Source organism: Monodon monoceros, unplaced genomic scaffold (assembly GCF_005190385.1).
Source record: "Monodon monoceros isolate NGI ecotype Baffin Bay Population unplaced genomic scaffold, NGI_Narwhal_1 Super_Scaffold_18, whole genome shotgun sequence".
In the NCBI taxonomy this organism is placed as follows: domain Eukaryota; kingdom Metazoa; phylum Chordata; class Mammalia; order Artiodactyla; family Monodontidae; genus Monodon; species Monodon monoceros.
The window spans coordinates 82,721,721-82,739,143 of record NW_021703774.1 but is presented as its reverse complement, the minus strand read 5'-3'; the positions used below and the strand labels follow the sequence as shown (position 1 = coordinate 82,739,143).

Here is a 17,423-nt window from a genome sequence, read left to right as displayed (position 1 = left end):
TCACAGAGTCCAAACAAAAGGCCAGAGTGGGAGTTCTTAACCACGAATGGGTCTCAGATGTTCCATGATCCCCCAGAAAATATACAGAGTGCCAAAAGTTTATGCATTTTGTAGAAAATGAATTTTTTCCCCATATCCTTACTTGAATTCTCAGAGTTCTCCAACACCCAGAAAAGTTAACCTCTGGACTAGACTGAAGTAATCTGAAGACATTTATGCCCCAATTTAAAAGGTGTCAATGAGATTGAGGTAGTTGCCTAAATTTGGGGGCTTTTACATAATATTATGAGAAAATCTTCATAACATCCTTGTTTGATAGGCAGGCCTGTTTTCTATTTCATACATGAAGTAACTGAGTTGTACTGAAGGGCTGGCTGGCTGTCATGCCCATTGAAGGTGTAGTGTTGGGATAATTTATGGTTCTAGGTGATTGGGGAGAGGAAGAGTTAAACAATTCAAACTTCCCTAACACTGTATTTCAGTGTAAGATAGTATTAAATATTTTAAAACAGCTGCCTATCTGATCTTAAGTGTTTTATCAAAGTAGAACACTGACTTTGTTAGACATCAAACTAGAGGCTTATAATTAGGGTGCATATAGTCCCAGTTTGCCTGAGAGAATTCCAGTTTAAGCCTGTTTCCTTGGCATAGTTGTTAACAATACCCGCTTTGGCTCTCAGACATGTTAGTGGTTTGAACAGTCAATTATGTGGTTACTCTGCTTATTACGAAAAATAGGGTTCCCTAGTCCACCCCTTCCCATTCTCTCTCCTCCTCAGTATTAGAGACAACCTCTTTTTTCTTTTAACTGTTTATTTTGGCAGCTAACTTCCATATTTCTAACTGATATACTGCTCTCTCTTGCTTTATCAATTTTAGACACATATTTACTTTCTTTTATTATAGATGTGGATTTCATTATCTTACACGGTGTCCACCTCCCTTCGCTCCACCCCTGCCATCTTCCCAAAACAAACATAATACCCTTTCCTCACCCTCATTCTCTGTCATATCTGTTATTACTAGAGCTGGAGCCTGTCACATTCTGTTTCTTTAGAGGATAAACATCTGGTGTATTCCCGGGCAGTAGATGCCTGGCTGAGCATTCTGTGTACAGGAATCAGATTGCGGGGACGAATAACTCTTCTGAAAATACGGACTTGGAGCCAGTGCCCTTGTCTTCCCTCCTACACCTCGCCTCCCCGGTGCAGTGTCTGCCACCTGCAGGTTCCATATGTCCTTGGGATCCTGCAGCGCACAGCAGCTTCCTCCCCCGTACCAAAGTAGTTACCACTCCTCCAGCCACTTGCTTTCTTCTGAATGGTAGTAAAATTTCTCGTCTGCCAAAGTCTCTCTTTTTGACTTTGTGGGGTTTTATTCTTTTCATCCCATTTCTATCATTTTAGACGGCTCTCCGAAGGGAGAGGAGATGATCTACCACCTTTAGGCAAAAGCTGTTCTTTCTATAAAGTTGCCAAAGTTTTATTTTCTTTTAACCAGTAGGAAATACACCAAAATGTTTTCATTTTTGTATTGAAAAAGGAGTCCCAGAAAGTTTTCTCTCTCCTTTAATAACAGTTGTTAGTGAGGAGAAACAATAGGAAATGGCCATTGGGATGACAGTGCTCTGGCCTAGGGAGGTCTAGGCCAAGGCACCTCTGAAGCATGAGCAGAAGCTACGAAGAAATCCATAGCCATTGGAATATTATGCAGTTGTAGGCAGGATTATGTGCGGAAATGTCCCTTTAAATTTGTATTCTTAAAATTGGGCTTAATCCCTTGACACAAGGATAAGTGGAATGGGATAGGCAGGTTAATTAAAAAGCCTTGTGGGGCTTCCCTGGTGGTACAGTGGTTGAGAGTCCGCCTGCCGATGCAGGGGACACAGGTTCGTGCCCCGGTCCGGGAGGATCCCACATGCCGCGGAGCAGCTGGGCCCGTGAGCCATGGACGCTGAGCCTGCACATCCGGAGCCTGTGCTCCACAACGGAAGAGGCCACAACAGGGAGAGGCCTGCGTACCGCAAAAAAAAAAAAAAAAAAAGCCTTGTGAAAAATCTCCACTTAAGATCTCAATAATTGAGCCTTTTCACATGCAGGATAAATTCAATAGAGTCTTTTCACCTCTTATCTACTGTACACGAAATGCATATATTAATTAAGCAAGGCACAGTTAGGATGTCACCTATTTGAAATGTTTAATTTTAGGCTTCACCCTCTGGTACCTCCAGTGATTTGAACATCAAGGGAGAGCCTCAGCTTTCAGCTTTCCGTGGTCCTGCCTTGCTTCATCACCTACATCTGTCCCCTAGTCCCACCAAACTTAATAATTCTCTGAAACCTTCTCAGCCCCTACAGCTAATGAGTTGCTCTCTTCTATTTACATGCCACTTCGTGTTACCTCGGTTAAGTATGTACTGTATTGTTTCCTGGCACATAGCTTACATATCTTTCACCCTTCTAGACAGTGTGCTCCTTGATGGCCCTGACTGGGATTTACTTATTTATTTATCTATGGAATGATCTTGGGTGCTTAGAAGGACACTTAGTATTTAATTGTATTCTAAGTGTGACTCCTTGATATTTGAAAATGATTTTTTTTTTTAATTCCTTAAAGGTAATCTTAGACCTTGAGGAAGAAAGGCAAAGGCATGCACAGGACACAGCTGAAGGAGATGATGTCACCTACATGCTGGAGAAGGAGAGAGAGCGGCTGACTCAACAGGTAATTAAGGTGGAGGGGCTCAGAGCAGCATTTGCCTAGAGTAGCATTTCTTGAAGATTATTCTGCAGGGTGTAAATTGGTGTTGCTCAAAAAAAGGGGGCTTTGTGGTCAAATAAGTCTGGGAATTACTGGATTAAACGAAGTTAAAGAGGTTTCTAACTTCAATTTGTTAGACCCTTTAGTATGCAGAAGCATGCTGTGAGTCTTCAAGAACAAGATAGGGTATTCTGTGTTTAGCAAATTTATGTTTTCATAAAATCTTTTAACATAGATCATTCACTATGGGACTGTCATTCCATAGAACACACTTTGGGGAACACTAACTTTGAACTCTCCAACTTTTTTTGACTTAGGACTCCTAGTAAGAAATACATTTTACATCACAACCCAGTATATATACACATATATACATATGCCTGAAACAAAAATCTCATGAAATCATACATAACCCTTACTGCTTCTAATACACATGGATATTTTCGCTTCTATTTCATTTTTTTTTATTTCTGATCACGGCTCACTAAATGGTTTTACCGTCCATGAATGAGTCTCAGAGTTTGAAAAACACTGACTAAAAGGGTTCCTTCAACCCTTTCCCTCTCACTCTGTGCCTTAAATAGGGTTGGGATGATGTTAAAGGAGATGGCATTTGTATAAGAGGAATGATTCAAATGCAACTACTTAATGTTTGTTTGTTTTTAAGACCAGAATTATTACTGAAGCTTTAAAAGTTTTCAGCAGCATTCATCACAAAATCTGGTTGATATGGCTTTCTGCTGTTTTGATTGGCTCTAATCCCCTGAACTTTCCATAACATAAAACACAATGATGATTCAGATTCCCACTAATAACCCTGAGACAATAAGAACTAGAAGTGCCTCCTAAATCATCAAAGGAAGATTAAGTCGTAGTGTGTACATTTTTATGTTAGGTGTTCTGATACTTAAATATTTGATGTAAGCACATGGCACACATGGTAATCCCATGTGCCAGAAAACAGCTAGCTTGATTCATTCTACTTGATAAGTTTTTCAGTATCTCTTTGTTTCCTTACTCTAATCAAGATTGTGGTGGCATTCTTTTGTAGTTGGAATTTGAAAAGTCCCAAGTGAAAAAGTTTGAAAAAGAGCAGAAGAAGCTCTCCAGTCAGCTGGAAGAGGAGCGCTCCCGCCACAAGCAGCTCTCCTCCATGCTGGTGCGCGAGTGCAAGAAGGCCACCAACAAGGCCACCGAGGAGGGCCAGAAGGCGGGAGAGCTGAGCCTGAAACTAGAGAAGGAGAAGAGCCGGGTGAGCAAGCTGGAGGAAGAGCTGGCTGCTGAGAGGAAGCGGGGCTTGCAGACGGAGGCCCAGGTGGAGAAGCAGTTGTCTGAGTTTGACATTGAAAGGGAACAACTGAGAGCAAAGCTGAACCGAGAAGAGAACCGGACCAGAACTCTGAAAGAAGAGATGGAGAGTTTGAAGAAGATAGTGAAGGACCTAGAGGCTTTGCACCAGCAAAGTAGCCCCAGCGCGCAAGTGAAGAAACCAGTAACCCTGTCTAAAGGCACGGCAACTGAGCCACCTGTGCTAGTGTCTGTATTTTGCCAAACGGAGAGTTTTCAGGCAGAAAGAACCCATGGGAGCAGCACGGCCAAGGTAACAGCCACAGGGCTGCCTGGTCCCACCACTCCTGCTTACTCTTATGCAAAAACCAATGGACATTTTGACCCAGAAATGCAAACTACCAAGGAGCTGATTACAGGCAGCAGTGTAGAAAACCAAGCGCCTCCACGAGAGAAGCCTGTGGGATTGGCCCAAGAGAAAGCAGTAGAGAATGGTGGGTGTCCTGTGGGAATAGAGACTCCAGTCCTAGCGCCTGGTCACCTCCCTTCCAGTGGGAGCTCACTGTCTCCCAGCAGCACTGCCTCTTCCTCTCTCGCATCCTCTCCTTGCTCTTCACCAGTACTAACTAAGCGCTTATTGGGGTCATCAGCTAGCAGCCCTGGCTACCAGTCATCCTACCAAGTAGGGATCAACCAGCGGTTCCATGCAGCTCGGCACAAATTTCAGTCCCAAGCAGATCAGGACCAACAAGCTAGTGGTCTACAGAGCCCTCCATCCAGGGATCTATCCCCAACCCTCATAGACAACTCTGCCGCCAAGCAGCTGGCCCGAAACACAGTCACCCAGGTGCTCTCCAGATTCACTAGCCAGCAAGGACCAATCAAGCCTGTGTCTCCCAACAGCTCTCCCTTTGGCACAGACTATCGAAATCTGGCCAACACTGCCAGCCCAAGAGGTGACACCAGCCATTCACCTACTCCAGGGAAAGTGTCTAGTCCTCTGAGCCCCCTGTCTCCAGGGATCAAGTCCCCTACCATCCCCAGAGCTGAGAGAGGAAACCCTCCACCCATCCCACCCAAGAAACCTGGCCTCACTCCTTCTCCATCTGCTGCCACTCCACTGACCAAACCTCATCCCCAGGCATCCTCTTTGACCACCACAGAAGACCTCGCCAGCAGCTGCTCTTCTAATGCTGTCGTAGCCAATGGCAAGGACGTTGAGATACTTTTGCCTACCAGTAGCTAGTCCCTAGGAGGGAGTCTCCACGTTTGACATTCCATCAGATTTCATCCAAGAGCTCAGAGTCAAACCATTGAGTCAGATCATGTTATTTATTTTGATAGTAGCTGAAACTATAATACATTTAGTGTATTTCACCTTTTTGTTTTTAGGTAGAAACTAAGTAGTTTGGATTTTTATGATTCACATCTTTGTGCTAAAGCTAGAAGGGCACCTCAAAGATGTCTAAGCTTTGCAGTCACCATCGTGTTATGATGGAGAAAGCTAATTGAGTACCAGGTGGTGATTTCCTGTCTATCTGGGGACTAGAATCCCTCAACACTCATTTTGAATTATGTGGAAGTGGCTCATGCAGACTTTTTATTCCAGATGAACATGTTATAAAAGTGCCTGAAATGAGACTGCCATATGAATGTGATTCTGCAGCAGTAACACAAAATGGATCATTTAACTGCAAAAAATGAGATCCTCTGTGAATTCTGAATGTTAAATCCAACACTGCTTTTAATCGTCTTTTACTGTTTTTTAATACAAGCTTTGTGTTCAGAAACAAGGCTGCATAAGTAGAATGGGAATCCTAAAGGTGGGTGTGAACTCGCCACAAAGCTGAGCTTTATAGAGCCCTTGAGAAACCCTCCTGAACATTAAGCAGTTGGGGTGCTGATTTTCTTGTACTTTTGAAAAATTACATCGCTCCCAGTTTCCTGCATAAGTAAGTTTTTGAATACAGTGAAATCACATATCCTTCAAAAATATCTTCAGGCATCTACTGTTGTGTAAGGAACTTCTGATTCCGATTGCTATTACTTGAATAGGAAATGGTTACTCATTCTGTATAAAAGTTTTGCAACAGAATGAGATCTTTATTCTGTAATGAAAAAGCAATAACTTAAAGTTCACTGTCTTTGTAATATTATAAGTCAGAATTATACAGGTTTTAGCAAATTGTTACACTTTTCTCCAAGCTGCCGGCACTCTGTGTCTATCTGTGGAACCAAATTAACTTTTGCCTAAATGGAAGTATACATATATCTGTATAGATAAACACCCCTTTTACGTGTTTAACATACACACACTTAAACACATAAATAATAGTGTGATTATATCTTTGGAGTTTGCAATATAGCATAAAGGACGAGTAGAAATGCATGCTAAGATTACCTACTAAAACAACTAGTTATAGCTGGGACCCAGTCAATCACAGGAGGACTCTTGTCCACCAGGAGGGGAAAATTTCAAATGAAATCAGGTCTTCAGCATCAAAAGAAGACAAGGCCAAACCAACCCAGTGTCACAAAACTCAACTGGTCATATAAATGAGTGAAACAGGTCGGTCACTCAAGTGATGTATGACAGCTGGGAGCAGTGGGAGCTGTAGCAAACTGAAGTGCCCAAGCCCCGTTACAAAGGGCACCCCCTGTTCAGTTTCAGCTGCTTGTTGCCATGCAAGAATGCTAGACCCGGGTTACCAGCTCCTAAAATTTTTATGAAATCCAAATTTTCATGAGAAACATTCTCATTTTTAAATATCAAGAACTGATACAGAAATATTTAAATACTGCTAGTTAAACACTTCTGCAGCTGGATTCAGCCCGCAAGCTGCCAAGCTGCAGCCTCTTTCATTCTAGAAACTTCGGTCATTTCCATCACAGCAAGTTTGTGAGGACAGAAGCCTCCAGACTTTCCAACCTGTTGGCTAGCGCAGCCAACAAACTCCGCAGAGTATAATGACTATTCTTCTCTTCCAAACAAGACTGTCTGCAACCCAGCACAGACATGGTGGGTACATGATTTTGTGTCCACAAGGATGAAGAGGCCTTGGTGTCCTCACATACATTTTTCTAGCCAGCATCTATCCAGCAGCCACTGACCTGCTATAATTTAAATCTATTTCCTCTTAATCCAACATGAGTTGATGGGGGGAAAAGCAAGTGCTGGAAATCAAGATAAATGACTATGGAGTATATTGGTGTCTGCACAGCTTATGGTTTGACTAAAGACAATACATCAAAAAGTTAAAATACTATTAATGCCTCAGCGTGTCTACCAAATGACAAAGGGGTTATCTTAAACTTCCCAGAGCAATCACGCATTAAGTTTTATTCCCGTGCATAGTCACATGAACTGGATGATAAAATAGCTGAACTTTCTAAGCAGAAGAGGGGGCTATAATCCCAGAGTGTTATTACCTTTTGCTTTAAATGGTAATCTTACAAATTGCATTGTGCTCTTCTTTTGTTTTGGCATAGATATAGAGAGAGAGAGATACTATAAGGAAGTTTATTTCTTAGGAAGTGCACTGAATAATGTATTTCTTTTACAGTGTAATATGGGGGTGGGGAAATGCAAAAGAAATGTGTATTTTTGCTAGTTGCCTATCTTCTGAGATAAATAAGCACAATACTGCAGTGGATCCAGTAACCCAGTTAGGTATTATAGGTTAGTATTTAAGTTTGCCATAGCTTGTGTGTGTGCTAAGTAAAAGTTCTGTGATTCACAATTTTGGTCTTAACCCGTGTTGCAAAAGCTATGTTACTGGTCAACAGATTATAATGCTGTGCAATGCATAGCACAAGCATTAACTAGTCCTTAACATGTGTAAAGCCAAATGTACCGTGCAGAAGTCTTCACCTGTTTTTATAGCAGACTTCATTAAAACAAGTTAAATCCTACTGTCTGGGCAAAAAATAGTCTTGTTTGTACGAAATGGAGAATGTTGCACAACAGGGCCGATTTTGTTGGGGAAGGAGCAGATTGGTGAAGAGGGAGCACTCACTCCTGGCTTTAAAAAAACAAACGAAGTCAGTGACCCATCCAGGTTAGACCCCAAAAGGAGCTGGGACATTGGTTTTCCTTAGAATCTTAGAGCTGGGAGGAGTCTTCACAATAATCCAGTCTGTAATTTTTAAACCATTTGGGGATTCTGGACCTTTTGAGAATCTAAAAACTGCTAGACTCTGTCCCCAGAAAAATGTATATGCTTATGTGCAAAATTTGGTTGATGGCTTCACGGTGTCCAGAGACCCTGACTCCATCCATGAATCATGTACTCTAAGAACGCCTGATCTTGTCCAGCCCTCTCATTTTACAAATGACTAATGCATCTCTTGTCTCCTAGTCCAGTGCTGTTGCTGCTACACTGTTAGCAAATGCTAGTGTAGCCAGACAAAAGCACTTGAAAATCCTTTGATGTACAAAAGATGTTCAGTGTGGATGTTTACACATCTAAGTTCCCAGCATTTAAGCCAATTAATGATCATTTCAACAAACACAGGATATATCCATTTTTTCATAACAGCCTCACTTCAGCAATGCTGCCTTGTCAATGTGTGTGTGTGTGTGTGTGTGTGTGTGTGTGTGTGTGTGTGTGTGATTTATAAAGAGCGCTTCTGATGCTTAGCCCTTGAAACAGAACTTCAAATGTCTTGAGAAATGCTGCTTCAAAATAGTTTGTGTTTTCATAATGCGTCAGAGGTAGGCAATGAGCATTGTTTGTTCCACAGGAGTAATTTTAATTTAATTGATATAAAACTAGTTGCGAAAACTTGAGAGCCTGTCCACCCATCTGCTCACATATCAATGGCCAGTTCATTGGTGCAAGTAAAGGAGGAGAAAGGAGACTGGGGTAGTGATTCTTAAACTTTATTGTGCTTAAGGGAATCCTGCTAAAAATAAGGATTCCTGGGGATTGGGCCTAGGGGCCAGGTGATGCAGGTGATCGGAGGCTCACATTTTGAGAAGTAGTGCCTCATGGCCCATACCTGTTCTTTCACAAGAACTTACTTGCCTCTAACCTAAGGAGATGTCTTGAGCTCTACAATCTGTTTTGCTAGAATGTCAATGATACTCAGAGTCAAGAGTGCCTACTTGGATTCCAAGCACCATGTTAATGATTCCACACACATATTCCCTTACTAATTTGCACAAGGGTGCTGTGAGGTGTTATCATCCCCAGTGTGCACGTGAGGTAGTTGAAGACCAGATTTGTAGTAGAGACCTTAGTAAGTGACAGGGCCTGAATTGAAAACCCAGTACTTTGCTCTTTCCACTACCTGCTTCCCAAATGAGAATGTCCAGAGTCACTCGTGACGCCAGTTCCAGGCCCTTCCCCCTGGAGATTCTGATGAGCAGACCAAGGTGGAGCTCAAGGTAAGTGCCTGGGCTGCTGCTTAGCATGAGGCAGGCTTAAACCTTGCAGGACATCATGCCACTCCTCCACCACCCTAACCTAGAGACCTTTATCAGGGCAAGTAAATGGAACAAAAACAGAACATCTTAATTCCCCTCAAGCAACTCATGTTTCTTAGATATTTAAGATGAGACAGAAACCAAAGTGGCTACCGTAGAAAACCTCAAGGTACTCACGCTCTGGTTGGGGGGTGCACAACAACGCAGAAAGCTACCAGAGACAACTGAATAATGCAAGTGGGGTTTAAATGCCATATAGGGTCGTTAAAGGTGGTCCCAGCAAAAACAGATCTTTGTGGGCAGGAAAAAGTTAACTAGAAAAGAAGCAAATATCTTTTCTCCTCTCACCAAAGCATTACTTACCTGGAGTTCTGCACTATCTCCCTGTGTTTGCATTATGTTTCAGTTGGCTTGTCTTGGTCTTAGGATGAGATCAGAGAGAGAGGCACAAGAGGGCCCCAAGAGCTGAGTCCTGGGCTTCCCTGGTGGCGCAGTGGTTGAGAGTCCGCCTGCCGATGCAGGGGACACGGGTTCGTGCCCCGGTCCGGGAGGATCCCACATGCCACGGAGCGGCTGGGCCCGTGAGCCATGGCCCCTGAGCCTGCACGTCTGGAGCCTGTGCTCCGCAACGGGAGAGGGAGGCCACAACAGTGAGAGGCCCGCGTACCACAAAAAAAAAAAAGAGCTGAGTCCTGTTTCAGGGAGACAGCAATGTGGTGTGCTCTCTGCAAGGGCTCGGGCTGGTATAAGAAGGAGCTCCCAGGCCACAGCACTCTGCAAAACATTCTCAAATAACTTGTAGGGAAGACCTAGGAACGGGCAAAAGGCAAGTTGAGAAAGGACCTTGCTGCATTACACATAAATGTCCCCCTCCTACCCTCTAAATCTCTATAAGCAAAAGAGAAAAGACGAGCTTCGAAAAGAATCCAATGGGTACTTCTGGAACACCTACAAGTGATTCCCTTGGAGGGATGTAGAAGCACCTTCTCCTTTTCTCCCAGTGGTGTGACTACTTGTGCTGCTGTTAGACTGGAGGGGCACGGGGAAGGTCTCGTGGCTCTGCACACCACTGTGAAATGGTTGGCTTGGAGAAATTACTGGGAAGTGTAGCAACAGGCCTTATCCCTGACAAGAGTCCTACTCACTAATTCAACATGGCAGACACTCAGGTCTCCCTTCAGGAATGAAAGATTTATTTTCCTAGCTGCAGAAAATGCTGACAGGAAACAGCCCTTGGCTATAAGCCCCTTATAGGAATTGCCTTAACTGAAAGAAAGCAATTTGACCAAGGTCACATCTCCATCCATGGGCAGTTCATATCTAAAGATTGATTGATATGGAATATAAAGACCTGGCCTCCTTGTCCCAAATCAAGGGAGCTCTGAAGGGACACCTCAGCTTCAAAACCCCCTGTAGGGTTGGCTGAACCCTCTACTGAGACTGTGTTGCAGCTCGGCTTTCCTGCCTCTTCATTTTCCTCCCCTCCCCTCTCTTCCTATGGATCCCAAGGGTTCTCTCTGGTAAGCCTCTTGCACCTTAATCTCTCAGACTCTGTTCTTTCTAGCCATGGTTAAGTCCTCTAAAGGTGGGTGGACACATTTTCTGAGTATTTTATTTGGTGCCAAGCTCTCAATCAGGTATATTACATATGTTACTTCATTTAATCAACTCAACTACTAAAAGAGGCAGGTTATTCCTGCTTGACCCATAAAGTAACGAATACCTACTGAGGCACAGTACATTGTTCAAGGTCCTACAGCGGAGCAGGGCTGAGATTCAGCGGCACAGCTGGGATTCAAACCTTCATCCATTTGGCCTTCAAGTCCACTCTCCTTCCAGTGGCCATGCTATAGTCAAAACTATGTAATACATTTGGGGAGTTCAGAATATTAGCTTATGGTCAGTCATACACCTAAGTATGAATCCACTGATTCACTAGCTTTCTTTTGAGACTTTGAGCTAGGAACAGGACACTGAAGGAGTGGGGGCTTTCGTAGGGAGAAAGGGGGATGATCGCCTACACACATGGAGTCATCAAATGTTAGAGCGAGAAGGAAGCTTAGAGACCCTTGATTCTAGCTCCCTCGTACTACAGATGAGGAGAACGAGGCCTGGGTTGAAAAGTCAGTCTGGCTCCCTCTTTCCGCTTCAGCTACCCACTCCTTCCCTAGCAGACTTGGGATCAGAATTCCTAGCCCAGCCCTAGCTGCTCCCTCGGGCACTCCTTCCTCCTCTCACCTGTTGCTCTACAATGTCTGACCTTTGATCCTGTTCACCTGGGCTTTGTCCTCTGCCTTTTGGCCTAGGGCTGCTTGCCATCCTGGTTGCCACAAAAATCCTGTCCTCCTGTTTCTTAACCAGTTTGACAGCTGAAGTGAGGCTGGGAGTGGGGAGGATTGTGGAGCTTCTACTCCCAGGCTATGCCTCCATCTGCAGCATCAGCTCTGGGAAGAACTTACTCATAAGGCATGTCTTGTTCCTCAGGTGTGGACAAGAAGCCACTGAAGCCATGAGCATCTATCCCTCCCCGCTTGTGAATCTGACCTGCCACACCTGCCTGTGGAGGAGAGGGCGACTGAATACATGGGGAGAGACACCTCCTCGTCGTGCTTCTCCTTTCCCACCTGAACTCAAACCCATAGCTCTCCCAGGAAGGGTCTTTTGCATTCTCAGAAGACTTACCCATCTCCATTCTCTGTAGTGCCCACTCCCCACTCCTAGCCCACCTAACCCAAATCAAAGCCTTTCAAGACCATTTGGGCCTCAGAGCAGACAGGGTGTCCTCAGGGTGGTACGGTGGTGGCCACAACATACAGGCCCCTTCTTCATCCCTAGTGTGTTTTCCTCTCCTGAGTCTTGGTGAGTCAGCACCACAGGGCCACACACAAGGCTCCTATTCAGGGCTCATTTTCCTTCTGCTCTAACTCAGATCTTGGCATCTCTCTCTCACTCTCTCACACACACACACATACTCTATGTGAGCCTTATTCTCACCATGGGAAAAGCTCTGCTCCCTGCCCCAGTCTCCTCGGTTTCCCCCAGTACCCCCCTACACACACACACACACACACACACACACACACACACACACACACACGCATGCGAACATTCCTCATCCTTACCTTCTGGGAGTTTTCAGTCCCAGCTGGATACAAACATAAAGGAGGTAGAGCAAAATAGTAATGTTAAACTATTAAATCCTCATTCACATATTTTCAACAGGTTTTTGTTGTTGCTGTCTCTCTGCAGACCCTGAGCTATACTGAGAAGGACACACACACACACACACACACACACACACATTTGCTGTGCCTGCCTGTCACTTATTCAGGTTATGTTTATTAAGCACTGACTCTGTGTGAAGCCTCATGCTAAAGGCTGGAATTTACACACTGATGGGGGAACAAGCCTTGCAGATGTGACGTCTCAGGGCAGTGCTGGGCAGCAGGTGCCCCAAGTGGGTGATGAGGCCCCAAGTGCCTATGAAGTTCAGTAGAGCAGGGAAATCTGTGTGTCTAGAGACATCGGATTTAAATAAACAGAAGGGAGAAGGATCCTGGTTTGCGCTGATAGGGGTATGTGTATAATCTATGTGCGTAGGACGTGGGGATGCAGAAGTAGGAGGAGCAAGAAAAGTCGTTCAGAACAAGGACTCTGCCATCCTCTGTGTAACCTTGAGCGAGTCAATTAACCTCGCTAGCCTTCATTTCAGCATCAATGTAGTGAAGATATGAGAACCTTCCTCTTAGGGTTTTGTGAGAATTAAATGAGATAAAACGGGCAAGTACGTAGCACAAGGTGAGTAGTCTGCAGATTTGCAGCCTTTGTGAAAAGAAGCAGCGGGCGAAAGGGCGGCTCCAGGGCTGCGAGTCCAGAGAGGAAGCTGAGAGGTTGCCACGGCAGCCCCGCCCTTCATCGGAAAGCTGAATTGCTAGCGCCCCCTGGTGTTTCAGTCGCTAAGATTCTCTCTACACCAAGGCGTAGCCGCACACCCACCTCCTTAGAAAAGGACGGGTCAGCGGTCTGGAAGGGACCAGCTTCAGACCTGCGAGCACGGGCGGGGTGCGTCCCCTCCCCACATCCGCGCTCTGCCACCTCCCTGATGGCCTAGTCGGGAGCTCAGCCACAGTCCCTGCCTTAGGCACGGATGGAAGCCCAAACTAGTAGAAGGGCAGAGCACACCAGAAACCGCTTCATAGGATTGCGAGCCTTAACTGAGCAAATCTAAGACTCCAAACTAGTTAGGGCATAAGTAAGCACTCAGAAAGCGATAGCTACTAGTATTATGTAGCTCCTAATAGTAGATCATCCATAACTATTTGTTACACAGGGGTCATGACTCTATCAACATTTATTTATATATTCATTCGTTCATTTAAGTATGCTTCAAAAATGTCTTGCTCCTCCTATACTGTTTATGCTGAAACAAACAAAAACCTTAATAAGACAAATAAGTGAGCAAGAGCCAGCACTCTGTGGGAGGAAAACAAAGAGATTTCATTCGTTCAAACATGCATACATTAGCTCCTACTAGATGCAACTCACTGACTTAGGCACTGGGATAGAGAAATAAATAAGTTAACAGGGCCTTAGGGGCTTTAAATGCTGGTGGGAGAGACAATGCGAAACACGGTATTATGCGGACTATAATAAAAATAGGAGGCCGCTCTCAAGCCTTTTGAGACGGACCACATTCTATGGAGCGTGTGTCCCCTTAGTAAATCTACTTCTTACCTCTCGCCGAATTCCTTCTTCATGAGACATAAAGAACCCGAGCTTCAGTAAGTCCTGACACCAGTTTCACTTGCTCATAGGGTGCCGAGTGCAGAGGCCTTGTCCCCCAGCACTTCAGCTAAATGGCTGTGCCCGACACTTCAGCTCGGCGGGTCGTGTGCAGAGATGCCCGGCACACACTGCAATTCAAGATGGCGGCGGCAGGCTGTGTGCAGGGACACACACCCGGCACTGTGATCTGGAGTGAGTGTCAGGGGCAGCACAGCTGTGCCAGACTGCCCAGAATTCCATCCTCCTGCCTCTGACAAGATCCTTATAAAACAGCCCCGCTGAAGGCCTTTCAGGGAGATCTTGTACTCAGGAGCACTGACTCACACCTCTCCATTCTTCGATCAAAGAATGAAGCTTTCCTCTGCTTCTGAAAAGAGTGAAGAATCAAAAAGATAAAAATAGGAATAAGCTGTGGTGACACAATCCCCAGTGGAGTCAGGAATGGTCTCACGGAGGAAATGACACTCAATCTGCTCTTGAAGGAGGGGTAGATGCTCCCAGGAAAAGAAGGCAATTAAGGGTATTCCAGGTAATGAGAAAAATGTATGCAATGCACCAAGTTGCCAACCAGCGTGGTGAGAAGTCTGGGTGGGAGTGTGGATCTGGAGAAGTAAATGGGTTCAGGAAAGGGCCCAGTCTGCCCAGGAGAAGAATTTGGACTCTATTTGGTGGATCACTGGGAGCCTGAACCAAAAGGGCATCATGAGCAGAGGCGGACTTACCATGAAGCTAAGCTTCAAGGACCACGATTGACACAGCCCCTTCCAAACATGAAGGGCCCAAGCAGTGTGTTCATGTGGCCATATGTTTTTATAAAATTTGCAAAAGTAAGTATTTTAACTGTAGTCAGTTAAGACTGCTGTCTCTTTTCACGGTGGCATCTATATCACACTTTCCCCCATGTTGGGTGACCTTGGAGTGGTGGCCACAGCATTTTGAGAATTTAGCTAAAGGTAAATTGAATACGGGGTTATTTTTTGAGTAAAATATATTTATGTGGTTTGCAGTCACTTTCGTGTATAGTTGAGTTTTTACTAGCCATCCCAGTGTAGAAATGGCTTCCAGGAGTGGTCCTATCAAGCATTGTGCTGCCTCACCTTGCATAATGACGTGAAGGAGAAGCACCAAAGGTTGTATTGATGTAAATATACCTTATAGAACCTGGTCCTAAAAGTAAAATGGGAAATGGAGGACAAACAATGTTTTAAATGTATGAAGCCAGAAGCTGGTCTCTAGAAAATTCTTCCAATTATTAGATGTGTAAAATTATAAGTGGGCAATTAATTTCTCATCAATGCTAGTCAAAACAAAATTTCTCTTTTGTCAGGAAAATATTCAGTAATGCAGTAAACACAATTATAAATGCACCATAAATACAAAGATTAGAGTATGGAGTCAAAAGATATGTTTTTTAAAATTTTAGAGAATTCTGCTTCTGACCAAGATGGAATAATAGGGACTGGATTTGTTCTCCCATCTAAAACAACTAAACACTGAGCAAAATATACTAAACAACAATTTTCAAGAGATTGGACATCAGGCAACAAAGTATAGAGATGGAAAACAAATGAAGTGAGTCGTATGATTGACCCAGCAGTGAAAGGGGAATCAAGGTAGGCCTGGCAATCTCCCTAAGTACAGGAGATAAAGCTGAGAGTCGGAAGATAAGAGTATTGTAGACAAGAGAGATGCAATGAGAGAGAGGTCCTGAGATCCTCAAAGGATTCCTCTGGGGTCTTCAACTAAGTACTAATCAACATATGCATGTGAAGAAATGCCCAAAAGCCAATGAGAGCCACCCGAAAGGATTAGAGGGAACAATACTCAGAGCTCTCCTGGGACTGTGCATAGTTTTCATTCTCACTAACCAGAATGACAAATCTCATAATTCATGGAACATGGGATAGAGTATTCATTCAGAAGGCTTTGTCTCTATAGTGGGCCAAAATTAACCTAAGTGCTGCTCTGCTCCCACCTTAAAAAAAAAGTTTAAAAGAAAAACTAAAAAAGGGTCAAACTATTTGCAAATGACTGCATCCCAGAACAAAGCTCAAGAATTTGTATAGGAAAACAAAAATATCTGTACCCAAAAAGCTAAAATCAGGGAATTCCCTGGTGGTCCAGTGGTTAAGATTCCACGCTTCCACTACAAGGAGCATGGGTTCAATCCCTGGTCAGGGAACTAAGATTCCATATGCCACACAGCATGGCTACAAAAAAAAAAAAAAAGGGATTTCCCTGGTGGCACAGTGGTTAAGAATCACCTGCCAACGCAGGGAAAACGGGTTCGAGCCCTGGTCCAGGAAGATCCCACATGCCGAGGAGCAACTAAGCCCGTGTGCCACAACCGCTGAGCCTGTGCGCTAGAGCCCGCAAGCCACAACTACTGAAGCCCACACGCCTAGGGCCTGTGCTCCACAACAAGAGAAGTCACCGCGATGAGAAGAGTACACACCGCAACGAAGAGCAGCCCCCACTTGCCACAGCTAGAGAAAGCCTGCGTGCAGCAACGAAGACCCAACACAGCCAAAAATAAATAAAATTTTTAAAAAATTATATTTAAAAAAAGGTTCAAATCACAATATCTAGCATCTAATCAAAAATTAACAGGCACACAAAGAAGCAGAAAAATTGGGCCCATAATTAGGAGAAAAAGCAATCAATTGAAAATTAATGAAAAATGACACAGTAGTAGAATTAGTATATAATTATATTAAAACAGCTATTATAACTGTATTCCTTATGTTCAAGGAGATAGAGGAAAGATTCAGTTTGTTAATTTGAGACATGAAAGATAAAGCAAAGACATAGCTCAAACTTCTAGAAATGAAAACCACACTATCTGAGATGGAAAAAAACATTGGATGGTATTAATAGCAGATTACACAGTATGGAAGGAATAGTTGAAAAAATACCAATAAAAACCATTCATAATGAAACATAGAACATAAAGATTTTTAACAGTGAACAGAATATCAGTGAGCTTTGGGACAAATTCAAGTCACATTATATAACTGAAGTCCCTGAAGGAAAATATTTGAACAAATAATGGCCAAATTTTTCCAAATTTGATGAAAATGAGAACCCCAAGCACAGGAAACATGAAGGAAAGTACACCAAGGACTATCATAATCAAATTGTTTAAAACCAGTGACAAAGAGGA

The 17,423-nt window shown here is 43.9% G+C and overlaps 2 protein-coding genes across 13 annotated transcripts in view; one reads left to right on the top strand and one right to left on the bottom strand.

Moving 5' to 3' along the window:
- CTTNBP2NL (CTTNBP2 N-terminal like) overlaps window positions 1-5,748 on the top strand; it is a 63,917-nt gene extending 58,169 nt beyond the window's left edge. For both annotated transcript variants that reach the window (XM_029228646.1, XM_029228647.1), the window contains 2 exons: window positions 2,617-2,724; window positions 3,812-5,748. In XM_029228646.1, the coding sequence (XP_029084479.1) occupies window positions 2,617-2,724; window positions 3,812-5,293 (1,590 nt within the window). In that variant the 3' untranslated portion in view covers window positions 5,294-5,748. The remainder of the gene's footprint in view (window positions 1-2,616; window positions 2,725-3,811) is intronic.
- Window positions 1-17,423, bottom strand: part of ST7L (suppression of tumorigenicity 7 like) — a 154,032-nt gene that overhangs the window by 9,459 nt on the left and 127,150 nt on the right. The window lies entirely within an intron of this gene.